The sequence below is a fragment of the Anopheles funestus genome, chromosome 2RL (assembly GCF_943734845.2).
Source record: "Anopheles funestus chromosome 2RL, idAnoFuneDA-416_04, whole genome shotgun sequence".
Lineage (NCBI taxonomy): Eukaryota > Metazoa > Arthropoda > Insecta > Diptera > Culicidae > Anopheles > Anopheles funestus.
In genome coordinates, this window is record NC_064598.1 from 77,146,775 (window position 1) to 77,174,241 (window position 27,467).

At 41.6% G+C, this 27,467-nt stretch overlaps 2 protein-coding genes across 3 annotated transcripts in view; both read left to right on the top strand.

Annotated features, from left to right (window-relative positions):
• Positions 1-27,467, top strand: part of LOC125763899 (uncharacterized) — a 337,203-nt gene that overhangs the window by 187,939 nt on the left and 121,797 nt on the right. The gene's annotated exons all lie outside the window — the stretch shown is intronic.
• LOC125763909 (centaurin-gamma-1A) overlaps positions 1-27,467 on the top strand; it is a 146,226-nt gene that overhangs the window by 107,788 nt on the left and 10,971 nt on the right. For both annotated transcript variants that reach the window (XM_049427630.1, XM_049427631.1), the window contains exon 2: positions 23,715-23,947. In XM_049427630.1, the coding sequence (XP_049283587.1) occupies positions 23,715-23,947 (233 nt within the window). The remainder of the gene's footprint in view (positions 1-23,714; positions 23,948-27,467) is intronic.

Consider the following 27,467-nt stretch of genomic DNA (forward strand, 5'->3'; position numbering starts at 1 on the left):
GTGATCGTACAACGAAAAGCCCTACAAAAAAGGGCCTCGTCTATCATGTGTATCTTTGATAACAGTTTGTTATTGTGAAAAAAATCGGAGCAAAATGCGATGCATCTCAAACTCGTGATAAAAAAAAATTGAGTTCACGTACACTCACCTAGGTGTGGTTTTTATTTTGATATGCCTATGTTTTTTATTTTGCGCTACACATTTACCAAAGATAAGATTAAAACCTTCACTGTACCGTATCATACCCGTCGTGGTATCGAACTTCACCGGCATTGAAGTTAGTAGTATGATACCTTCACCTTACACCGGCGAGTGTATGTGTGTTGCTCTTATCAGCCATCTTGACCATTTCCACCCTTAAAAATCGTGCACTTCTCGCAACACACGTAAACGATACACACGTTCGGGTTTCCCATGCGTGAAGTGAAAGATTTTCCATTTGTTCGTATTGTTTTTCCAACGCGTAAGCGAAACCAGCGAAGAAAGATTGTACGCCAAGAAGCTTTTCCCTTTCGCAGCCCGGCACAAATAACCTTGAAGGAAAGTGGAAACGCCGGCATCAATGTCGGCGTCTTCAATTATTTCACCATCACCACTGCCAGCTTTCTCCCGGCGAGCGCAACGAGAGCCCACACACGCACCAGCTGGTTCGTTGGTCCGAGCGGGGTTTTAAAAACACAATGGTTATGGCACTCGGTTAGGGGCATTATGCAGACACATTTCTCCGACACCCGTTAAACAGCCTCCGAGAAGAAACATATTTGTGTAACAGCAGCACAGTGCTCACCGAAACACATTTCCCTTTTCCGGTGTGAACAAATTTCACACTCATTTAAAGCGAATGCAAGCGAACTTTCTCACCCAGAAAGGGCGCATCTCAGCTGACCGTTGCAAATTTCTATGTTTCACATCTTCCAGCAGCATCTCTGTTTTTTTTTTTTTGGGATGAGGTTGAAAGTGAATCTTGTTCCGGTTAGTTTCAAATAGACAAAATTCTAAACGCATCGGAAGAAAGTTTTCGTCCACTCTACTCCACATCGAATCAACAATCTTTTTCCATTTTCTCCTGCACCACAAACAACATCGTCGAACAACGGCTGACCAGCTGTCCGAGGGGTGAAATACCGGAAGGTGGCATCGAAATTTATGACTTGACCGATATTTTCTCTCATATCGATTCAATGTTCCAGTTTTCTAAATTTTCGCTCAATTCGTCTTGCGTCATATTTTTTCCGGTTCGATGTTTTCGGTGCGAGGCATCAAACGCGCTATCCGTGGCAGATGATGTCAGTTCGGGTGAACATTTTCACGACTCATAAGGAAACTTTTTGCAACACGAACAATGGGCATCAAGAAAAGAACAATGCGTAACGAGAAAGGTACACAGGAAACGGTTCTAACGGAGGGTCGTGATGCAAATGTGGGTGGACTTGGAGGATTTTTTTTGTGGTTGCCGTCCATCGATTTTGCATGTGTTACGCATACGCGATTATGCTGTGGTGTCGTGTGTATGTTACGCAGCCCATGACACGTCTTATAGTTATAGTAGCTGCAGGAATTGTTCTACCACGTAAAGACACGTAATCAAATTCCCTACTGTGTATCGTGTTTTAGACTTCCTGCCCTTGGAAAAGCATTACGGTGGATCATATTTACCTCAATGTTACCGGGAACCTAGGGTCAGGAACTCTTTAGTTATTGTTTTGTGAGGATTCGCGCACTTCTTGAAATGTCTTGACCTGGTTCTCCTTATAAGCCATCAGCTGTCCGTTACCGATTGTCCGTTCACTTGTCTACTTTTGGAAAAGATTTCAATACCCGGCTGTATTATTTTTTCGGTAGCCCTAAATTCAATTGTTGCTGCGTATTTTTATATCAACACGTTTCAAGAGTATCCTCCCCATGTATGGAGCTGCGTAAGAAGGCCCTAGCAATGCTTTCCAAAACGATACACAAGTGTTCCCGTATTGTCCACCTTAGCGTGTCTTGGCTCGTCCAAAAACGCCATCCAAAATAAACAAGGAAACGTGACTTGGTGTCTACATGCGGCTTAAGGAAACCATTCGTAATCATGTTTACGCCTTCAGTCGTCTTCTTTTTGGTGCGGACGTGAGGCATGTCACTGTAACGATCCGGTGTTCTACTTGAAGCTTCAAGATGCGAGAAAACGCACCCGGCATGCTACCACATGAGAGGTTGTTTCGGTTAGCCAGCGAACTACTCGCGGGAATGTTGTGCTCTGGCGCATTGATATTTTTAACAGCGCAAATAGAAAGTCGTTCGCCTTGGACGCAACACTACATTAAATGAGGCTTGATTTGAGGTAAGGGATGGAAGAATTGGCTGCTTAAAACCTGCCCACCCGGGTTCGGTTAGAATTTTGCTGCCAAAACAAAATAGTTAAACCACCCGGTCTGGCTATTAATCTTGGTTCTGCACAATAATGATCCTGTTTGCGTTGTTCGCCGTTGCTACACGTTTGATCCATGCCAAAATAAAGTCTTGGCGCAGTACGGTTATTGGCCCGGATCGGTGTAGAATAAGTAATGCAAAGATATTTATTTCAAAGTTTATTGGGGATATAGTTTGTATGCAAAACATTCCTTAGGAAGTTAAGATCTTGTCAACATTGGACATCTTCAACAAAATGAATTATTTCGTAAGATCTCTCAATAATTTGAATTTCTGATAAACAAAGAGATCTTATATATTTAAGTAATAGATTGTAGTTTTCATTAAGAACATTTGCATAGGTTACATCCTCTATCGAAGAACCCATACACAATTACAACGAGATGCGAACTAATCTCATTGACCTTAAACTCGCCAACTACTTCACTCCAGGGGCTTGCGCTATTCGACCAAATTGAAACTACATTAGACCGTTCCTGCCGACGTGCCGATCCAATTGACAACACTCGAGGCACTTTAGACGTCGAGTTCCCCGGGGCGGAGGGTATTGGGATGTGGTGCGTTCCGACCACGGTAAAATTATTCGCTTCCTTCCCACGCTGTTAAACCAATCAGTGGCGCGTTAGTTTGCCGGATAGTTGCTGTGTGTTGTTTCATATATTTTTTTCTTGCTCGCATTTACGGTGCCTCTGCTGACTTGCAACCTGACCACTTGCGGATGTGTCCAAAGCTTCCCCCACGCATTAGGTGCCAAAACCCCACGCATAACACACACGGTCTGGCGCCGTTTTCGAGGTGAGAATTATGATACGCATGGTGCGGTGGTGCGGTGTATTAAAAATTCAAATCCTTCATCTATCGCTTTCCTCCACACTTTGGAGAATTCTCGGTGAAACTTCTCTTCTGAAGCTCTGCTTCTTGGGTTGCGCTGTAAAGTGGAAAAATGAAATTTGTCTCATCCGCCATTACGAGCTGCGTCATTGCAATCCCTGCACCAATGACATACACATCTTATGACCGGTTTTTTTTTGTTCTTGAAGAATGCACACCAACCGATCCGTCGTTCCCCTTTTGCTGTATATAGCTTACAGATTAAAGGGTGATCTTGTACACCAGACGCTAGACTGTAGGCTCCACCCCTCGGACTAAGAAACATGCATTCACAAGGGAATATGTATTGCAATGCATAAATCTTCATCGATAAAGGGTACCATGTACCATATCGTCACTGCAAGGGTTCACCTTTTCAGGGCTTCATGTGGTGGCATTTTTAAGCATGGTAACGGTACACCTGTGAAATGTTTCACGCTGAACGTTTGAAATGTTTCAAACACATTGGCGCGAAATTTGAGACCAATTAAATGTATTAAATCAAACGATTTTTAAGTGTGCGTGTGTTTGGTTTTTTTGTTGGTTTCCCCACGTGCTCTCGTCAAAAGAAGCACGTGACTAGAGTGTTGTTTTTTTTTTTGAATGTGTATGAGTACTCTTGAATAAAAGAATAGCGTCTGGAAAGAAACGACAATGAAAGGCCACTGAGCCTAAAAACCAGCAAACCAGTAAAAATGGTCAAAGACCGCAAAAACGAAATTGGGCTAAACATAAGAAATAAAGAGAAACCATTTTCAAAAAAAAGGACACCGTAAAAAGAAGGTCAAAACGCGTGGTTCTATGTCCATGCGGATAGTGAGAGTGAGGTGCACGCATTAACACGCAGGTATAACCCACACGCGCACACTGGAAGAGAAGCGTGGCATTTCGATGGTGAGGAAGGCAAAAGGTGTCCCTGAATGAATGTGCAGCTGTTTGGTACTGAAACTGCTTCTTCAGGGTTCGGAATCGGGAAGATCTTTGGCCCGAAACTGTACACCCAAACACACAATTCAAGAATGGGAACGAAAACTACCAGCGGGCCAATTTAGATGCTAATTTAAAGGGAAGCAGGAAAATGAAAACACCTTCATCATCAGCTAACCGACCACTTCCTTGAGGCGTTCGGATGTCATTGGCGGGTGCATTTCGAACCAAACCTGGTCGATTGCATATTTATGTTGCGCCGAATGCACAGCCGCCCGGGTAGGAGGCCATCTGTTGTTTAGTGCGCGGGACGACGTTGTTGATGATGATACGTCGTTGTGTCTTAAGAATGGAGAGGATTATCCTTCGCATCGATCGTAAACATACACGCTGAGTAAGGGTATTTAGGGTTTTTTTCGCTTCTTGAACCATTGAATGACGCAGAGATTTAGACGAGTTCATTTTTGTTTCAAATTTTGAACAGCAAAATCCTACCCACACGCTTTACTGGGGGGTAAGATTAAGGTTGGTTTTTTGGTTTTGTTGTTTGGGTATTTTTTATAGCCAATCTAAATCCCTAAATCCAAGAGTGGTTTTAAGTGATCGAGATTTTCTTGAGTGACAGCTGCATGCCTGGCCTAAAAGAGAAATTAAACAGAAAATATATTGAAAAGCTATTTCAATATGAAAAAACAAAATATTGCAACGAATGTCAGGAAGCGCCATTAATTGATTGTTTCACTGATATTTCCATCGTTTACGGTTTCTACAGCTCTTTCAACGGTTTGTTTGCCACCAAGATGCTGGAAAGGAAATTACAATTTATTATTAGAGTCATGTTGAACGATTGTTTCTTGTTTGGTTTCCGCTCCAGAAACTGTTTTCCGATATGGAGAATCGGAAAGAGTCATAACAAATCCCAGACAACGGTGATTGACAGGGGAAACATGAGGGTGACTGATAGATGATCTATGCTAAAGACAACATTATGACAGGGCATGATCCGCCCCTGTTGGAGACGTACTGTTGACAGACGAAAGGTCATTTAATGTCGGAGAAGAAATGATCTGATGGTAGAAATAGACATGTGTTTATGCTGACACTTGCCAGATAAGAACTGTGAGTTGTATAGAAACGAAAATCCCGGTAACATTACAAACATTTGATTTCCTTAGTGACTTTCATCCAAATTTCAAATGTCTAATTTTGGTTCATCTATAGGCTGGATTGCAAGTGTATTAATCTGAAAAATTAGAAAAAAAACATTTCCGCTTTTCTACATGATATGTAATTCTTTCCATCTCCAGTACATAAATTCAATCTGTTTTAATTAGCGCCAGCATCCATGCATAACGAAAGCAGCGAGAATAGAATAACGAGAAAAGAAAAATTATGTGATATATTTGTAGTTCTTTCTCTTGTTGAAGTAGTCTTTGCTCAGCGAACGAGGTCCTTGCAACTGAATTCTAATTAACTTTCAAGTGGTGGATTTAAGTTGAATTATTACAAAAGATGCTGCTCAAAGTACCAATAGGAAAAAAATCCACAAGAATCTTGTTCCATATCCTGAAGATAAAGGCATCCTTCGTGAGATAGAGTGAGAGAGAGCTAATCAACCATTCCAGCTGCATAAGAGGCATGTGGTTATTCCAGCTTAAAATTCAACCGGAAAAGCTTGCATTCCTTGTAGACGTGCTTCAGCAAAGAGATACAATCACACTTTATTACGGTTGACATCTTCTTCCTTCAATGATATGCGCGTTCGCGGTTAATCGTTCGCCCGACCCCGACTTGTCACACGGGCAGATGAAGAAGACGTTTTCCCCCGAAGATGGATGCGTTTCTTTGACAGATGGATGCATGAGCGGTGATAAACTGACCAAAACGCCAAGGTTCTAGCGGGGCTTGAGACAGGCCAGAAATGAAGACGGTGCAGAATAAGATGGTCTGTGCAATATCTCTCATTCCCTTATAACCCCCGTCGCGAAACTGTCCCTCCATCGCTATTTCCGGACCGGCCGGACAAATTGACATTAATGTAACCCCGTTTAGCGTTTCCTTTCTTCGATCTCAAACGCTTACCATTTTGTCCAGTGGGGCAAAACATCCGTCACAGGCACGGGAGATCGGCAGTGCATATGATTATCGTATCCTCCCGGCAAAAATGCAGTTTTGTTTCACGCAGACAATTCTTACTTAAAGATTTTTGTTCCCTCCCGGTCAGTTTCCGCATTGCTGTGTGACTGTAATCTTCACAATTGTAAATAACCTTTTTTTATCGTTGTGCGATTGTGCAGAAAACAATAAAAAAGAGCTCATATTTCACTTTGCAGAATTGCCTCCACACCACACATTACTCTCGTTCGGTACATCATTTTCCGTTCTTCTTCCGTTTGACGGACGGCTTGTTCTCGGCTTGTTCTCAACTGCTGGACACTGCGGCTGCCTTTTCCCTTTTACCCCATTTTTTTGTTACCGCATGTACTATTTATAATACCATTTGATGAACCCCTAAAGGCGCGGGACATTTAGAAAACTTTCAATGTGAAGTCACCCCTCCAAAAACATGACCATTGTCCATTTCCGTTACCTCGGAACCTTACCATCCGCATAGGGTTCACTTTATAATTTTATTATAACAGTTATTAAAATATGTCCTCACTGTATTTGTTTCCTCCCTCATCGGCCGTGGCCCGTGCCCAGTCGCATTTGTAGAATCGATTTTTTCGTTTGCAGAACATCATCATAAACCACTATCTGCCACCATGATCGTCCGTTGCTGATAGGGCTAGAAACTGTGTCCCCAAATTGTGCATTGCATTTAAAACCAGTCCACAGGATGCATAATTTGCCCGTCTCATGTCTAACGGTCGACGATCTCGGTGATCGAATCAACTCCTAAAACCCATAACGCTTGTCATGTGTGTGATGCATATTAAGGGAGGAGCGGTCCACCCAGTTCCGTAATGGTCGAAACAGATTGGACCGGGTCAGGTTTCACCATTCTCTCCACGTCTAGCTCGATTCGTTGCGTGCATAATTGTGCTAATTTGTTCTGTCCGATGGTAGCACAGTCGCACCAAAAAGCGGAGCAAAAATTCACGAAAAACACGGACATGCCGAGGGTGAGCAGAGTGTATGATTTTTCGCAATAACTGTCAGCTCGAAGCATTTAACCTTGTGTCGCTTAATGAGTCATTTTGGTGCAGGGTGCATTACAGAAAAAAAAGAAAGAGGGGTTGGACAGTTGGCGTGCCTAAAAGTGGGTGCATTATTTTCGCCGCTTATCGCAACCGGACTTTTCATTAACTTCCAATGTATCGAATTGGGTTTGTTGCTGGTACGGCTGCCACCTCAGTTCGCCAACACACATATGATTACCGAAAAAGACACAAAGCAAATGTGGAAAGTGATTATTGTCAAATATTTGACATATGCTAATGGGAAGTCATTTAGCATATGTTCGGTGTTGAATGTGGCTTTTTTTTGGTTTGTAGTTGGTATTTATTCTGTTGCGTTTTTTTTGTGAACGAAATTTGAAAGGTGACACGATTAGATCGAAAGTCGAAATGTCGTTAATGCAAATAAAAAGGCAAACAAATCAAACATACCGTGTTGGCATTTAAATAAGTTCAGTACGGCACGAGCTGTCTGTCATGCAATCAAATAGACTGCTTTTTTTAATCGGCACTGAAAGGTGACGTCACCTTCAAGCTGTATCCTTTCGAGTATTTATTTTAACGTACATTTTAAAATCGACAAGTGGGACAAAAATTAAAGCAAAAAAATTTATACGTTGAACCGAAAAAAAATCTTTTTCGTTCCGATTTTTTTCTAAAACCCTTGTTTACAAATCATAACTCATCTCACCTTCCGGGTAATAAAGAAGATGTACTTCCTTAAAGCGAATAACCATGATTTGGAACATTTCTTAATTGCTGGTGAAAGAAGAAAGCAAAGTATAAAGTGTGTCACATAAATTTCCCCAATCATTCCTAAACCTATTCGCAACACATTTCAACCTTTTTCTTTGCCATGCTCGAATCAGTCTGTAAGGATAATGAATAATTGCAATAATATACGTCACAAGGACTGGGGTGGAAAATAAGAAAACTGCCTTAGCAAATAATCAAAAACCTTGGAATTGGAATTGTTTTTACACAGTTTGATATTGATTTTACAAAAAAAACCCCAGTGTGACTGATTTCACACTTCAATCAAGCGAAAGAAAGTGAAAATTCGGAACAGAAAACACCCCACGGTGAAGGTTTTTTTATGAAGAAATATTTGCACTACACGTTGCGTCATCATCCACAAGTCATCGATTACTAGTTAGAAGGCACACGGGACAACGACAAGCTTCAATCAAACGTACGTTTTCGAATAAAAAAAACTTTACTCTCAGTCACGACAAGAAAACAGAAAGTGTCACGTCTTTCCCTCTGTGTGTTGTTCTTGATGTGAAATGCATTCAAGAGCAAGATATAGCAAAAAGGCGAAAAACAGATCGATCCGGCATTCACTCGTCTAATGTCGATCATTTTTCGTTTTTTTTTTGCTTCCTCCCCTTTGATACAATATCTTCTCCGGAAAAGTGATATTTATGTGACAGCTTCTGATGATGGTGATGCGCTCACCTTTTTGCGAGGGGTGAGAAAGCATAAATGGGCCAGCCAAAGATGATAGTAACTGATGAGGCAAGCAACAAAGGGAAGCAAAAGGAAATCAAACCTTCTGTTCCCTGATCTTTCTTTGATGCTTTTGTGCAATTTATGCACTTTTGGTCGATGGGTGCACATTCAAGATGCGGAGCAAACGCACTAGTTCGCTAGTCAAAATATCGCAACCAGGAGAAGAAGAAAGCAAACGAAAAAAAAAGAACGGAGGAAAGCACGGCGTTCATTTCGACAGCGGGGACACTTTTTCATCGCTCAATCAGAAGAAAAGCAATCAGAGAGTATAGAGCTTGTGTCGGTGTCGTTCGTTTTTTTTTTCTCGATTGTCTATCTCCCAGGACAAGAATCACACCGACAGTGAAGGATCCGTCAGCCCTAGAATAGGACACTTTATTTGGCACGGTTTTCTTCGCCTCTTTGCGTAGACACGTAGGAAATGGAAGGAAAGGTTAATAAATTTTAAATGATCATCAACGTTTCAGAACTTTTCCTTTTTCTTCAACTTTTCCTTTTTTCCTTTCGTTGTCTCATAACTAAAACGGACCTACTTTTTCTGGGTTAGTTGTTGTCGATGAACTCTCCTGTTGCTTCAATGTTTATCTACCGGACCGTTTTTCACCGGTGAGTTGTTATGCCAAGCAAAAATGCCCATCGAAAAGGAAAAAAATCCGTTATGAAATTGTGTATTGTTTTTAATTTTTTTTTTGGTTATTTTTTTCCTTCTTAACAGAATGAAATTCAGCTTGTTGTGTGGCGGTGGCGGTAAATATTTACCAAACAAACAAAAACAGAAAAAAACAACGCTTCCGTACAGCGCCCGTAAAGTTATCGTAGCGAAAGAATGTATTTCATTTTTTTTCGCATTAGTGAAATTGCATGCCAGGCATGGAACCGGGCCACAATTGAATTGTGCCCAACAAAAAAAAACCCCTTTCTAACGTCAGCTTTCAGCTTGCCAGTTCTGTCTTACTTTCCGCCAAAAACTTGTTGCATGGATCTTAAATACTATCCAGAGAAAGAATTCTAGAAGAAAGGGGGAAAAAATATCCAACAGTACATCAACCTAGTTCAAGTCTTTTTTTTTATTTTCGGCAAACCCAAACCGCCGCAGGCCGGGAAACCGAATCTCCGCGCGCGTTTACGACCCGTAACGCCCAGAAAAACGATGGCACACGGAAGACGATTGCAAAATTACTCTGTCTGAGATGCATCATCCCTGTCGCTGTTCGCAGTAGAGTTCAGTGCGCGTCTGCAAGTTAAATAATAACACAAAAACACTAAAGCAAATGCGCCATGGACATGTTTGTCGCGAAACATCGTACCGCGCTCCTAGGGAAAGGCTTGGCTTTGAGTGGAATTTAATTTGCGAAAAATATAAATTTTAGATTGAATTGCTTCAAGCCTTTTTAAAATTCCGGTTACCGTACCAGTTTAGTTGGTCCCTCCTGTATCTATGGGCGCGTCCTTTTTTTGGCTCACGCACGTGGTACTTACTATCCTAATTTTTGGGCTCGTAACGGCATTCGCTCTCGAGTGCCTCCAGAACCATTCGCAAGCTTGAGACAGGAGCGAAATGCGTACAGTAAGGGGATCAGAAGCGATTGAAGAGTTTTTAAATGTTGAAAATTATACCATGCAAGTGAATGTGTGGAAGGAAAGCTGGAAAACGGGACGTTGGGTAGAGCGAAAGGTCACATTCTAAGCTAAGCAAACGACGGAAGTAGAAGGACTGAAATTTGCAGCGTATATTTTACCCAATTTTTTGTTCTATAAAAAGATTCGCTTGGTAAGAAAAATCAGTTACAATAAAATTATTAAAAAGAATCCTTTCCGAAGAGTGCTTAGAAGAAAAGATATTCTTGTTGCAATAGAAACACACACATAAAAAAAAGGATTTGCTCCAGCAAAAAGACCACAGCGGCTGTTTACCTTCGGAACCTTCGGTAGCACCGAGCCCGAAGAAAACACAAAAAAGGGGTTATGGCAAAAATTTGGATCGTCGTTAAATTTATGAATCCACGTTCATTAACATACCTGCATTAATTCGCCGCTAAAGATGCGTTAAATTGTGAATCTGGTGGTGTACGGGACAGCAAGCAAGTGGAAACCTTCGGGAAGACAGCAGAGACACGATGTCCAGGAACTGTGACGCACTATTACGCACATCTAATAGAATGCTTGTAACCCAAAGGATTTTGGCCGGGTTAGCTAAAACTCTATCCTTTTTTTGCATTAGCTGAAGGAGAAAAAAAAATCTTTACGAAGTCAACGAACGTTACACACTGACTGCGTAAGGATCCTCCGGTAGGTTTTCCCTGGAAAAGAGAGCGAAAAACGCAAAAATTGCTTAAGTACAAACCGAGTCCAATTCATTATGTCGCTTTGATAAATGGTGACCGTCTTTGTGGGGTTACAATTTTTTGGCAAACATTAGCGCGTAATTTGGTGGTGTATTTAAATTTTTTTGTTGATTGTTCTGTTTTTTTTTTCTTTGGTTCATTTCGCTTCTTTAAAGCCCATGGCAAATGCTTTGATTTATGTGTTATTTTGGGGGATAATTTATGTTAATGGTCTCTTTTACTGACTCTTGCTTTTTTTCTTCTTCTTCTATTTCTCGTTTTAGGTAAGAATTATTTCTGTTACAGAATGAGTTAAAGGACCTCCAATCTTAAACTGTAACTCCAAAATGGCGATATCTGCAGGATAATGGAAAGCACCTAAATGGACAATAGAAGAGACTTCTCGCAGCGGGAGACATTAATATCTTCATCAGCATAACAGCCACATGGCAAAAAACAGGCCCAACCGGGCGTAATTGAAAGGCCGGCTACCTTCGCGTAATGCACGCTACACTTTAACGCTCATTCCAAGAGGGACAAACAAACCTCCCGCAGGCTCCGCTACAATGTTGCTCGCGTTAGCGTAAAAGAGGCGTGATTCCTGGGGCGAGATGAAGTATCGACCTTAAATTTGTCACCTGAATTAGCACGCCACGAAACGTCTTTTGAAGTGGAGTAGACGCTCAACCAAGCACCGGAACAGGTCATCTCCCGCTGTGTGGCATGACGTCCTTTGGGAAAGGTGCTCAGCGCTAGAAAAAGGCTAACCATTGCATACTTTCAGGCGCCAGTAGCGTTTACTCCGGGTAGCAACAAAGAAACGCTAATGCAGCGAAAACTGGCCAAGCACAAGAAGGCCAGCTATTTCAGCTGGTAAAAAGGACACAGCACGACAGGACATCGTGTCCAAGCACCGTATCAGTGGATGGTTTTTTTGTTTCCGTTCGTTCCCATCGCTTGGATCGCTCGGGCAACAATGTTTTCCCGCAGGCGATTTCCACTTTATCGGTGATACGCAAGCTTCTGTTTGTGTGTTTATTTTCGTCTCACTCCATTTGATTCTGTGTTTGGCTCATTCAAACACACTGGGCCCGGCAACCCATTCCCCGTACTTTGCATCTCTGCGTTCGCGCGTCTTCGCGAATGTTTTCGGCAATGAATAATCATTGCCAAGATAGGGACCCACCCCGAGTGTGTGTATATGCATTTAAGTGTACATCTTTATGTTTGTGAAATACGATGCTAGAATAACAGAATATTATCAACTGCAAACAATGCCATTGCCCGTGGAACATCAGTAACACGCATTTCGGGAATCGGTGACACACTCATAACCCTACATTCGAAAAAGGACAAAGGCCGCGAAAAATGATCCTGCCAGTTTTCCCCCAAACTTTGCTGCACAAAGTTCGATTCGGTGGCACACTCGCGCCAAAGTGGTGGGAGTAAGAAGAACAAAACGGCAAATAAGAAAGGGAAGTCCTGCCGAAATAAAAATAAAAAAGATCATCCTTTTCCGCTAAGCTAAAAAAGGATAAACGAGTCAGACAAAACGGTATGTTGTGGCTAACGGAAAAGAGAATCCCCCTGTCTAAGTTTTTCTTCAAGTTCAACGTCATCTTCAACCATTCCACTGCCTGGCATTATCATGCAAGTGTGGTGTGCCCTATTGTAAATTGCAAACGTATGCTTTATTGCCAAACATTTTCCGCGCCCGTTTTTCTGTCGCGATTTCGTCGCAACGAAAAAAAATGCCATCATTGAAATGAAAAAGAAACACGGTTCTGGCGGGTTGCATGTGCCAAAAAGGAAAAATACCGTCATCTCGTTTACTTTTTGGCGAAGCGTCTGGTGATCTCAGTTTTGCTGCTTTTATTCACGTATCCTTAGCACAAAACTAAAATGCGCCATACATGAATATTTGAACTGGTTTTTGGGTTTCTTTTTTTTGTATGCTTTCAACTGCAGTGAAACGTTGTTTGAAAAATTTGTTTCTTTTCCCGAAGAAAAGCCCGACCGGCTCCGCCCAAGGCGAAAAAGTGATTTGAAGTGACGTGTCTGGTGTGCTGTTGCAAAGATGAAGAACTCAATTACTTTTAAATGAATTTAAACACAAATTCTCCTAACGTCGTGGGTAAACAAAAGAAGGCAAATTGTGCTTTAAGCATCGGTACGGCCTTATGATGGGAAAATGTTGATGATGAACTAGTTTCTAATCAATTTCAATTCAAAGTTTCTGCCATCGTTTCTGTTCAATTTCGTTTTTTATAAACCTGTTGTCAATTAACTCTTTGTCCATGGATGACTTTAGGCCTTTCAGGACAATGACGGACTAAAAATTGACCAAAGGCCACTTCTTTTACCAGTTGCTCTGATATGAAATGAATTTCTTCAATTAAAAATCATTTGAATATCTTCTACTCGGTGTCACTTCTCTGTACATCACACCAAGATCCTGACAATGGAAACAAGACATGCAATTTGCTTTATCATCTTGCCTTCAAACCTTTTCTTTCGCACAACTGCATCAAGTTTCCATCAACGGAAGAGATGAGTCGACAGTAAATGGAAAGATGCACCTTTTATTTTTTGTTCCGCTTGTCTTGACTATCCGTCAGTGTGTCCAACGTCCTGTCCAGTACCCGGGAATATGTCACCTACCGAGGATATGTACACAATCGTGCCGTAATTAGTCTTTCTGTTGGACAATAAGCTTCTGTAATGTTCCGGTCCAGTAGAAAAGGTTGGATAAAATCAGTTAAAACTAGAGCACATCCTGATCGCCCATCCGGTCTGGCACGGGATGCAATCTACTGAACGAAAAGATGCATTCTACAGTAAATTTGGGCAGATTCCTTCATGCTGAGATTTATTGGCATCAGTTCGTAAAAGTTCTTCTTGCTGAGATAGCGACCGTCTTATACCTTCTCTTCGTGGAGGTGAGGGTGAATTGCTTACACTTTTGGAGCCAATCTTGATGAACTTTCTTCCTTCACCCTCGAACGAGCAGCTGCACCAAAATTTCTGTTAACCCAAATGCTACTGGTCCGTCTACCGAAAGACCTTCACGAGGTACTGGAAACGAATTGTTTGCTTCGTGTGTTATCGATCCCCCGGTTTTTTTTGTGATGGCGAAAGGCACATGCCTACGTAATCTAGAACAAACACAGCTAACCCCGAGAAGGCACCTTTCCGTTTTTCCAATGCTTTTTGAGCTGTTTATTCTGAGGTCCAGGTCTTTTTCTGTCTGGAGAAAAGATTGTGATCCTTTACCGGTTCGGATGCACAACGGTGGCACAATATTGAAGAACGGGAGGAAAGCAAAATCAGGGCCATATCTCGTTTTTTTGTTTATTTCGTTATAGACCTTTCAATGTGTCTCCCGGGTTTATTTGCGAGGGTGCACAGGCATAATATTGGCTGTTATTATATGCTTTTTTCCACTGAATTTTATATCTCCTCAAAGGCACCAAGGTGACCTGTTTTTGAGCGTCCTGTATTTTTTTTCTTCCTGCTGCAATCGGGTTGCAGTTGTAGTTGATACAAACTCACCGAAGGGATCTCATTTCTCTATCTTTCCTTCAAGAACTTAGGCGCGTATGATGAAATGCAATTACTTAAAAATCAGCTTAAAAATGTGAACGCAGTACAGCAGAAGAGTGGAATAAAATATTGATTGAAAAAAGTAGAGAAAATATCATGCGCCTTTTCTGGCCGCTTTTCTAATGTTTATACAGCATTGTTTTGCTTACTTAAAAGATTCTTCTGTTTGCACAAGAACGGTTGGGCACAAGAAAGCACCGTTTGTCGATGGTGAAGAATGTTACAGAGTTGTGTTGTTTTGTTTCTTTCTGTACGTACGTCAAAACAACAACATTTCACTGGTCCCATTCATATGCCAGTGGCATGAGATGGTACGAGTCGTACTGCATCTTACATATTTCGTCCACAGCAAACATACCCGGTTGGTTGGGGACTTTCGCCAATTCCAGCATTATCTTTCGTTCTTGGAAAGTAGCTAATATGTAGGCTGCTGCTTAATCGTTTGTCGATTTGCGCTTGTCTTACGTCAACTGTTCCGTTGCGTAGTTATGGAACGTGAACTCGGGATAGACATTTGACCGAGATCTTACGCCAGTGTGTGGATGCTGCTGGAATGTAAACCACTGCCAGAGATCGGATGTTATATCAATTCTTGGTATGATTTATTGCTGCCCGAGGTTGGAAATAAACAAACATCTTCACCAAATCCACATTCCGATCGATTAGCATTCGGAAAAATGGTTTCAATTTCGTAGCTACTTCGATGGGTTTAGTACCGGAGAACTTGCTCTAACCGGGAGAAGGATAATCCGGAATCTCTGTTGCTGGTAGGAAGATCGATTGCTTTCCACGAATGAACTCAATCTATGGTATGCGATGGTCTGTGCCTTGTTAACTCCAATCACCTGTATCATACTCCATACAACACACTAATAGAGTTGTAGATTCAATCCGTAAGGCAATGATGGTATTATTGATTGAACAAACTCTCTATCTCCGGGGGATTGTGCAGATGCAACCAGGGATTGTTGATTTATTTAGCTTTGCATTATCGCACCAGTATTCCGCGAACTTTGACTACCACACGCAATGGAAACGGAATGATGAAGTCAAACATTTCATTGTAATTGATTTGCCTTCCCGTTGACGATGGCGAACGCACTGGTGTCCTGGAGAGATATTTACGTAACTAAGATAAATGCAAACGGAATGCTACACAGAGGCTGGCCGTTCGAAGTGAAAACAGTCGCCACATGAAAGAGGGTGCGCTTTCATCTTGTTCCGCTCATTATGTGATCTCACCACAGCTATGCAAAACCATTATTCCGCTAAGCCAACAGTAATCGTGCCCTAACCCAACCCAAGCTCTTGCAGGAGGTCCCAGAAAGTGAGGAAATTGGTAAAACTCGGTGGCGCCATCACGTGTGGGGCTGAAATTGCTTAAACTCAAACGGCTTCGGGCTAATCGATTTACCGACCGGGCATGCAAATATGCGCAGTGCCACCGTGTTCACCACCATGTCACCAAACGACATCGCGAGTTTGGATCGATCGATCATGATTGTTGGGTTTGGTTTTTGGTGGAAGCCTGTTAGTGTGCTACCGAGCGTAGCTTTCTTGCACGTGTCAACGATGTTTACCACCGCTAATTGATTTATCCGGAGTGGCCGTACAATTCACCTTAATCTAAACCTGGCATTGCAAATTAACGAAGCAATTGTATAACTTTTTACCGCTGTGTGTGTGTTCATTTACTATGTTTACAAGAAACGGTAATGAGTGTATTTATGTTGTGACACACACCAATGCGGTTTATGCGACAATCAGGAAATCAAACCACTAAAGCGATGATGATTGCATAACGTTACAATCGAAATAAAAAAGATTTGGAACAAACCATTTGTAATCGAAATTGATCAAATTGTTCAGTTGCAATGATGTTAAATTATAGGTTTAAGACATGGTGTGAAGAAAAGCGTTTTTGTCCGCTTACCCATGTGCTGCTGTAATTTAAAATGGCCCCCCTTAATCGAAAGCTCCATCGAACTGAAACCAATTGAAAATGTTCCTTTCAATGAGGTCGCACGGGTAACGTAACAGAAGTGCACGCCGCCATACTTAAAAACGATTGAACCGTGTTTTTTTTGGTGCGTTTATGTTACTGTTTTTCGGGGGTGTCTTTCACGACATTTTTGTAATAGACAAGTGCTCGATAGAAGATGCTTTACCTGAGAAAATTACATTAAAAATCAAATCACGTCTAACTTAATCAACGTCAAACGCTTCGGTGAAACATGATTGCAATGCACCAATGGGCTCCAGACATTCATTATTGTACGCGTTTAAACTTTCGATTAAGCTTTATGCGGTTGATCAATTATCGCCAGACAGTAGCAGGGGAGGTACTTATGCTGTTGAAATAAATTAATCTAATCGAACAGAACACGCGAACAGTTTTCGGTTGTTGTGAGAGCATATGTTTCGAGCATAAGTTGGAAGTAAAGAAAAAAACATTACTTCAAGGTTTCTATCCGAATCGTTGAACTTATTGGTTGAATATTAAAATAATGATCATCACCATATGATTGAAACAAGCAAGCACGGCATAAAGAAGACATCGTTTGGGATAGAGAAATGGTTGTCGTTCTGAGACCATCACCCCCTTTACAACGCAACAACGCGTTTATGTTAAAAATGGAAGAGGGTAAACAAACATCACAATGGCCTCGCACTTGTAGGCAGGAAATCATTCACCGCATTAGTATTTCTATGTTTCTTTCTTTACCCGAAACTCCACGTTTGCCGAGGGTTGTTTAGAAGCGAAAGCTCCTCTCATCTACATGAGAGGTTCATAAAAGCGTTCGTTAACCTTACCGACAAGTGGCCACTGGTGGATAATTTGAGCAGTGAACTCTTCTAACCACAGCCGGGTTCATGTTAGTGCTAGGTTTAGTACTTTAGAACTTTAGAACCGTTTCGATTCCCCGATTAACAATAAAATCTGCTCGTTTGTTTTAATGTTTATGTTTTGAGCTGTTGGTTGGGGCTGCACTGGGGTGTTGGGTTTTTGAAGTGTTGATGCAGAATAGAACACCTCAGGTGAAAGGCAGTTCCAGGTTAACGGTGCAATTACGAATGAAGAAAGGTTCCAAAGTTTGGAACTATCAAGCGATGCGTTTTTTTTTTTATTTTAATAAGATAGACAATAATGTTTCGTGTGAAGAGGGGAAGTCTCCAAGGAAAAAGGGTAATTTCTTTTTCTTGATATAAACTCCCCTCTTGTGAGGCTTAGCCGGTCAAGTTTTGCATGGTTAATTAATTTATTCCACTGTTCGGGAAGATGGTTTGATGGATACGCCGATTCCGGTAAGCGGGGTTCTCCTGTGTAGTTTTGCCTCCGGAAACGGAAACGATAGAATAAATATATGCACGTTCACATCTTCACCGTAGAGAGAGAGAAGCAGAGGAATCATTCTACACCCGTTCGGGGCCACACATTTCTACATACCGCAAGTGCATAAATCGATCAAAACAAAACTCCAAATGAACGATCCCAAGACGCCCTCAAAACAAAACCCAAGGCGCACATTATACGTGATGTTTCCTGTGGAGTTTGGATGGAAAACGATCGTATGGAAATTCGAATCGAATAAAAAAGCATAATCAGAGGGAAGTCCATTTCCGCAGTTTTTAGCTATTTGTGTGTTCTTCACCTTGGGCAAAGTTACTGAACCATTGGTAATGCGCCAGAAATAGACGACTCAGAATGATAATATTATTTTTCTCATTTTCCTTATTTTCCATCTTCTCAATAATGCTTGAAACTTTGCATCGATACAGACAAAGTCCGCACCACTACCGGAAGGAAGACGAACCCCAACAAACACGTTCTGGTTCATTATTTTCAATTAGCTTCCATTGGTCTCCCGGGTGTTTCGATCGATCTGAAGATCATGGTTTTTGGTCACCATTTTCTTTACACCTGCCTGAAGCGATTCAGCACTTTCCGGTCGATTGCCTTGCTCGATTGGGAATTCCGGATGTGGTTCCCAAGAATTTTATGCGCAAACTGCTGCTGCACCACTTCACTGGTTCAATATGCGAGAAGCGATTTTGGACACTTTTCCCCCAGAAAGGGTCGTCCGGAAATTCTTGTGGTGAGCTCGGCAAGACAAGCGAAAATCCTTGATGTGTTTTACGCTGATGTCTACCCTCCGGAGGCACTTAAGCGAGACACCTACACCGGAAAAAAGCTTCCCTATGTTAGTTTTTTGGGGTTAGCTTTTATTGTATTCCCTTGTTTTATTTTTGCGCATCACTGATCAACCGTCATTGCGTTGTCGTTCCAAAGGGGATGAGAAGCAGAACATTGTTATGGTGCTGACAAGCATGGCGATAATGTAAGACACAAACTTTTGACCCTTAGGACACGATGTCGTTCTCCGTCCCGTTCTTTGTGGAAAGGCTTTGAAGATTTGAGAAAAGAAAACAATGTCTCCACGGTGACTTTTCCTTCCATTGTAACACATTTTAACCACCAAACGCAACAAATTCATTGGGCCACTTGAAGCAATGCGTCAACAATCATCGACTCCAAGATAATGCTGCACAGCTCAGTTCCATTTCTGCTGCTGCTTCGTTCGCTGTTGTTAGTCAGCGTTATTTTTAGGACACACACTCAAACTATTTTACTGGTGAAACTAACTAATTTCATACACCGAGCACCCTGTGGTGGCGTCACGCAAACGCCAATACGGGGATGGGCGTCCCAATTTCATTAGAAACGGCTTGCTGCTGGGTTGCATTCCACCGTGGTTTGTCGTACGGTCGAAACCGAAAGGAACTGCCGCTTGGTTTAGTTTTGGTCCGTTGCTAGGTGTCCGACGTGTTCTGACCGAGTGCGATTCTAATTGAATGCTGTTTCAAATCGTTCTTTATGTGCCTCACGGTTTGCCGTAGTGCGCTGATCTTTGCTGCAGCGAAACATCGACATCTTCATTTCGGCTTCTGTAGTGTGAGGTACTCGAATGTAAAAATGTACAAATATTTTGGTATGGAGTTGTCGTCCGTTGTCACACTTGGCTCTAGACACACTTGTTAGTCCCGGGTGTCATTGCAGTTCTTCGGCTGCAATTTAGCTTGAATAATGATAACATCACACACGCGTAAGTGGGAAGGGGGGCCCTTAAACTAGCCTCAACCTGTGTGTACTGTGGCATGTTTAATGTGGTGCCAACTGGCAACACTCGCACTCGACCACAACCTGGGAGGTGTAAATGATTTGTTGGAATCGTTTCAGCGCACGGTTATTTACGACCACCGAGCTTCCTTACATGATGCTGCAGCATAATGGTGCGTTCGGACGCGAAGTTTTGGCCAGAAGATGAAGCAATTTTCAAATGCTGTGCTCTACTGCAGCTCGAACGAAGCTTACCGGGTGGAAAATTTGTAATGGTTTTCCATGCTTTTTTTGGTCTCTCTTTCACTATGTTTCGCACTGATGGTATGTCCCAGCACCAGCTGCTTTTTGTATGCTTTTGAACCATAAAACCGTCTTGTAGTCATTATGTCACGATTCGTGCCTCCCTTCACATAATTTTCATCACCAGCCCCGGGGGGCTAGTTTGTTAGTTTTTAGATGCGCGTGTTTTTTTTGCATTAATTTTACTAAGCTACATTTCGGCATAATGTTGTGGTGTGGTAGTTTTGACTTCCAATTTGTAGTCACTTTGCGCGGCGACGTAATTAACCACTGTTTGTTGACGCTCCATTCGTACCAAGTGGGTCGTGGAGAGTTGAAATCATCGGTTAGCTCCGATTAGCTACGGTTGACGTCGTTAACATCTTCTTGTGCATGATGTGCCAAGTTAACGCTTAGTTTAAACTTAATTTAACGAAACAAATAACAAAGCTCTTTGAACAATTTAATTAAAAAAATCTTTTTTCTCTAAAATAAATACTAAAACTACCCCAACACTTTTTTAAAAAATTAAATCAAAATATCTCTTAAAACGCACATGCTAATGAGATTAAAGTTTTATTTCGCTACGGGTTCCCAAAAATTCAACAAAACCATATGTGAATGCTCCATGCATATGGCAAACAGATTAAGCAAAATTCGGCAAAAAGATGATTCATTCAAATTTATGCCGAATGTTTCAATGTTGGCGTGTGTGGCCGATCAAACTGGTTCAATGCTTTTCGAAGATAAAATACCTTTTTTGCTGTCGATAGCAAAAGTCACCCACGGCCCCCAAGAGTACCGGGGTTGACGTAATATTTTATTGATTTAATTTATTTGTCAGTAACTGTTGAAAGATTACACTAATTAAATTAAAAGAAATTTCATCAAATTGCACTATGGAAACGTGAGCTAGGTGTTACGAATTAGTGGCCTGAATTTCATTTCCATCGAATCTTGGTTCGACTATTTGCTGTGTTACTTCATTTGTAATGGGCGGATATTGGAAAATTTTCTATAAAAAAAAAGGAGCTAATTATTTTAAAACATTAATGTTTAATCTGTTACTACATCAGTACCGATTTGTCTACATGTCCAGCCCAGTTGCAGCTTACACATATAAAATAGTAAAGTTTATGTTCACCTTCCAAACTACCAACGGTGGCCGAATGAACTCAAATAAAGGGTTTTGTAAACAAACCACGTCCCTTAAAACTGCTACCGAAAACATTCCAACCGTTTTTTTCATAGCCTCTACTAAAGCAAAAGGAGGTTACATTCCGATAGACAAATGGGTTGGGTGATTAATTTGAAGATTAAACTTACGTCAACTAATTTGTCCGGGACAGCGTTTGCTAGAAATCCGAAGGAAAGGATGACAATTAGCGTTACGTTCCAAGGATCCGGCAGAACGATCACCGAACCGGACCGGCAGAGAGAGAGGATCGGCAGGTTTCTCACGCCGATATTATACATTTATACACCCGGTGGAACCCTTTTTGCTTCCGGGAAATCATGCAGGCGCAACACTCCCTCCTCTCTAGGGTGTCGCGTCACGGCGCTCTGTCCTAAATGGTGTTAATTTACATGCAATCAATCTTGCGCAATCTTACCCAAGAGACGGACTGGGAGCGAGTGTTGCATCCTCTCGTCGGGTGGATAGTTCTTCCAGAGGCAGAGGCAAGGACGTACGCTGCATAATCAATCAAGATGCAAATGTGCATTCCGTGCGGTGCATCTCACCCAAAAGGTTGACGTATGAGAGCTGTCTCTGTACGTTGCTGTTCTTTTTCCATTGCCCATTTCTCGACATTAGAATGTTTTTCTTCCCCACACGAACATTGGATCATTTGAGGGACGCTGAATTCCAGAGATTCTCTTTTCGAGCAAACGGAACTGAAAGGCTTTTCCTTTCGGTATACATACCTAAGAACCCACCGGAATTGGTCGCATAACATCAATCAACCGAAAATCGTTCGGTCTGTTGTCTGTTTGTTGTCGAGGTCCAGTTTTGTTTTTCCACGGTTGAATCTTTTTTTTCTTCAATGCTTTTCTTTCCAACGGTGACCCCGACGTTGCAGTGGCTAATCTTTTTACAATCAATCAATGTTGCTTTTGAGTAGCATAAGAACGTTAGAGTTTTATAAAAAAAGAAATATTTCTTTTATGCTTTAAGATAAAAGACAGATTGTGGTGTGACAATGCTTTAAAAATCATCGATCGAGAGCATCGTTTTGTATCACCTTTTGTGGCAATATGTTTTAATAAAGTATACTATTGATTGAAATGAAGTCGAATCAATGTGGCTTGTCAACGAGGATGATAGAATGGCCAAATATAACTCATGAAAATTTATGAGAAAAAAAATTCTTCTTAAAAATAAAGAAAAACTTCTTCTTTCCACATGATTATCCGTTACAAATACGTGAAAGAAACATATGTACTTCTGACATGTTTTTTGTTTGTAAAATCGCTTTCATAAGGTAAATCACCACCACGAAAAAAAACCAGACCGAATTGGACATTCAAACACAAAACGAGATTAAAGAAGAAGAGCAAACTTTTTTTTTTTGGAACATCTCCGTTCGGGGTCGAGTGCCTTTAGACTTGGATGAAATTTGGTGACATTCCATCAACAAAACAGTGAATGGCGTTGAAACATTTTCCCGTGTTCCCGGCATATCAAAACATAATCCCGCGTTGATTAACTACAAGCAGATTTGAATAGAAATAATACGCAAAGGAAAGAAAAAAAAAATGCATCTTGGTCCTGCTCGTCGCACGACACACGAGAGCGCGTTGATGGATGGTGTGCTGTGGACCACTTTCCTTCTTTTTCTTTATTGGACTCACGTCCGTTAGCTCCCGGAGGATTTTCGCCGAATGTTGCCGAAAATGACATTTTGATGAGATCTCTAGTGCCGTTTGCAGAGCAGAAGTAACGAAGCGACGAATTTTTAATTTAAACTGTTGCCAAAAAAAACAAGAATTAAAAAACAGGCTCTCCGCTGTTCGAGACTTTTATTCCGTGGATCTACGTGGATGGACCGTGGACCAAAGGAACCCCATCACAAATCATCACAAAAATAGCTCTATTATCCTTAAAGAAAACTTGGTCGCGTTTAACGGTACGGTGCTGCTCAAGATTGACACTTGAAAGGGAAGTGTTAATGAAACGTGGACCCGCGGCACCATCACCAATGGTTGGGGGGGGGGGTTGGTCACCACTGACCTTTTTCCCCTAGGACCGGCGCCAATAAGATGCAAATCCTTTGCTGTCAGAAATGGGATTAGTTTGCTGTTTCTTTTCCTTTTCTTTGTTCCTGTTTTTTGTCTATTTGCTAGCAAAAGTTTCATTAACACTTCACAGAGTTTGGAACTTGTTTGGGTTTTTTTTCTTAGAAGAGTACGTAAGTTTTTTGGAACAAAACATAACACGTTCTGATGGGTTTTTCTTTTTTTTTCACCTCTCTTTTTGTTTTGCAGATTCGTTCGTCAACAGCCAGGAATGGACCATCTCACGATCCGTGCCGGACATCCGGCTTGGTATCGTTGGCAGTCTCAGCTCGGGCAAATCGGCCCTGGTGCACCGCTATCTGACCGGCACGTACATGCAGGAGGAATCGCCCGAAGGTGGCCGGTTCAAGAAGGAAATACAGATCGACAATCAAAGCTACCTGCTGCTGATACGGGACGAAGGTGGACCACCGGAGATACAGGTGCGTGGTAGAAACAGACAGACAGAAACTATTCCCAGTGTTGCTGTTGGGTTGGGTTGGGCGATAATAAAATATATTTGACCCAGACTGCCATGCCCTTTTTAAACGTCAGGCCCATAAACTCGTTTATAGTCTCATCGTAACATTAGTAGTTCTGTGTTTGTCGTTTGGGTACGGTTTGGATGCCATGTTTGCTCACTCGTTTTGCTCCAGTTTAGATCCTTTGACCTCGGCAACCTTTGCCGCAAGGTGACACTACCAGAGTGTGTGTGTTGATAACCTCCCAAGGCCACTTGAAAGAAGAAGGGAAGTAAATGTTGCTGATAAAATGTTTGCTTAATTCGTTGTATAGCAACACCTATCAAAGGCCATATTGCCTTGAGCTAGTTGGTATCGATTGGAAGTTTGAAAAAGTTGGTTTATGAAGGCAAAAATATTGCTATTAGGAATTGTACAAATTACTCTCAAAAATGTACACTTACTGACTGGTTCAGGAAATGGAAAATAATGTCCAGTTTTCTTATCTATCTGTTCGCTTTTGACATCTATAATTTTCTATGTCGGTATGGCATTTAATAAATAGCTTATTCCGGAAAGATATTAACCACTGGTTATTAATAGTATCTAAGAAGGAAAAACGAGATATCTACCATGCATTATGCTTCCATCTACTGCATCAATTGCATAACCGATCGGTGGAGCATAACAGACTACAAAAAATAGGAAGAGAAGTTGTCCCGCACAGTTCGCATAAACCGGCTCAGGTGGTTTGATATTTTACCGATCCACTTCGTGCGCTTGTGTGATAGAGCACTAAAGCACGTTTACGAACTGTGTGTAGGTTGGATTAAACATTTTCAAGGGCTTTTTTATATCAGCTTGCCGCAGCTCTTAACGATGCTGTTTGTATTTCAGCGTCAATGGCACAACCAGAGGACCTGAGGATGCTTCAAGTTTCTTGCGCTAGTGCGATGGCGCCAGATCACCAAATAGAGAGCCTGTCCACTTAAAGTTTGGTGGCGCAATAGGAACTTTTGTTTTTTGAATTTTAAATACACTAATAAAAATGTAAAGTATAATGTCCTGCTCAGACTTAATCAAAAATTGTAACAAAAAATATAATTTAGAACAAACAACATAATACAACTGCATATTGTAAAATCTCGGCAGCTGGCTTAAATAGCATTTTAGTTTTTTTTACTGATCTCCCTTTACAAGGGTTTTTTTTCTTTTTATTGATTATTTCAATGCTCGCCTTATGTCAGTAACAATTAAAAGTCATTCGCAAGCAGAACAATTGCAGGTCGAATCCTATTGAATTGTGTCCAGGAAGCATGACTAGTAGGATTTCTCCCTCTCTCCAGATCCATCACCGCGATGAGTTATCAGTAAATCTGTTTGATTATTCTTTTTTATTCAAACCCCCCTTAGAGAAGGGTGCATTAGGGATGGAAGTAAAAAAAAAGAATAAAACACATTATTGCAAACCTAATTGTTGCAAATATTTTCATTCATCCTCTTCTCCTCGGTAGGTAAGATAAGCCCAAAACAACAATTACATTGTGTGCGCGCTACCGTTAGGGCAATAGGTACAAAGGATGCGAATTGGAAAAAATCGCAATTCATCGATGCATCTCCCTTGGATTTGCTGCAAAAATTTGCATACAACCGGTACGCTGTACACCCTGCCATCATGATGGGGGGTGCGTGAATAATTGGTCCGCGTCTGCAGATTTTCTGCCCAGCAATCAAACAATGCAGGTCAAAACCACGGCAGGGTGCGCTGTCTACGATCGCATCACATCTCGGCTATTAACGGCACCTCTGTGTGATGGTTTTGCATCCTGTGCCAGCTTAGAGCCGCTCACTAATCAATTACCACCAACCCAGTACACTCGGCCCCGCACACTTGGGTGTTTATCGACGCGCGAAATGTAATTGATTGCAGTTTAATGACTTTCTCTCCGGGCGTAGATGTAACACCCGGTGTGATGAGAAGGGTTCGAAAAGGTACCGAAAGGTACACCTTATTTAAATTGCTAATTAGTTCGCTTTGGCGATTGATCGCGTACCGCGGATCGATCAACCCTCGTCGAACGAAACACACAGTAACGGGTTACTGCATACGTGATCCATCGCTAGACACCCGTTACACCGAATGTACTGGCAAACACTGGCCGCTTGAATCGCTAATGCGTTGTTGTCGTATCAGTGTTACGATTTATTGATTCTTAACGTGGCAGTATTGACTATCATCGCTGTACAAATGGCGCTGGAAAACTTCATAAAATGTTCCCTTTGCTGATCGATATTCGCAAAAGGGAGGATCAAACATCGAGTTATAAATCGTTGATTTTTCATGCCTGCCAACCCCAGGCGCCGGGTTCTGGAAAAGGATGCACGACAAAAAGGATACTGTTGCGTGTTCTCGATGGTAGATGACAGTATAGAGATTGTTATGTAAATATTATCGTACGTGAATATGGGATGGAATGAAATGGAGCATGTCGATTTGGTTCGATTTTTAAATGCTAACATCGGCGTGTCGGAGCTGAAGAAATCGTTTCGATTATTTATCGCTTCATTAGCGAGGGTTCCTGAGCTTTTACGGTGTGTCATGACACCGTTTTTCAACTAGAAAATCATTACCATAAAAACGATTTTAGAAAACATTCATTTATATGAATGGTTTTTTTATTTTTTATTGTAAAATTAATTAAATTTTTCACTCCTTTTAAAAGCATATTTCTAACCTCATCTGCTTGTGGAACAAAAATCCCTTTCCACGTGACATCTAACTCGGCTTTGTTTAACATTCTAAATCCATTGTTTTTCACCAATGTGACAAGCAAAATTAAAAAGAGACACCTTCATAAAAATGAACACTAAACCCTTTTTCTTCCATTATTGTGCAAGGGTCACACAACACATCCAAATCACTTGCAATGCATAACTACTGCAACGATGTTGTGGTGTGGAATGCTTTGTGCACACACTACCCACGAAAGGACATTCAGTAAAGGTGGGCACAGAAACCGCTGCCATAAAGACCCGAACTCACCTAAACGACACGTACCACCCGCGGTCAAGCATCCACTTTCGGTGGCCATTAAAACACCCCTTTCTATTGTGTGCTGACACACATACGAGGCTTTAGGGGGGCAGGCAGTGGTTTTTGGGATTGAGAGAAAAACGAGAATGATTTGAAGCTAAAAATTAAATACCAAACAATTGATCAACTTAAGTGTGCACACGTTCTTCTCGTGATCGTCTAAATGCCGTTTCGCAGCATAATGCGTCGGTTCAAATAACCAAAAATTTACCCCGCGGGGCCGGTTTTTGCGCACCCTCCAGGGGGGTAGTGCTAAGATTATCCCTCGCTTTTTTTTTGCAATAGCTTGTTGAACAAATGATTTCCAACGCTCTATGGAAAGAAGTTTGAAAGGCGCACAAATCAAAGAACGGTCCCGAACACACGGCAGAACCCGCTGCTGCCGTACATTGGAAAACAAAATTTTAC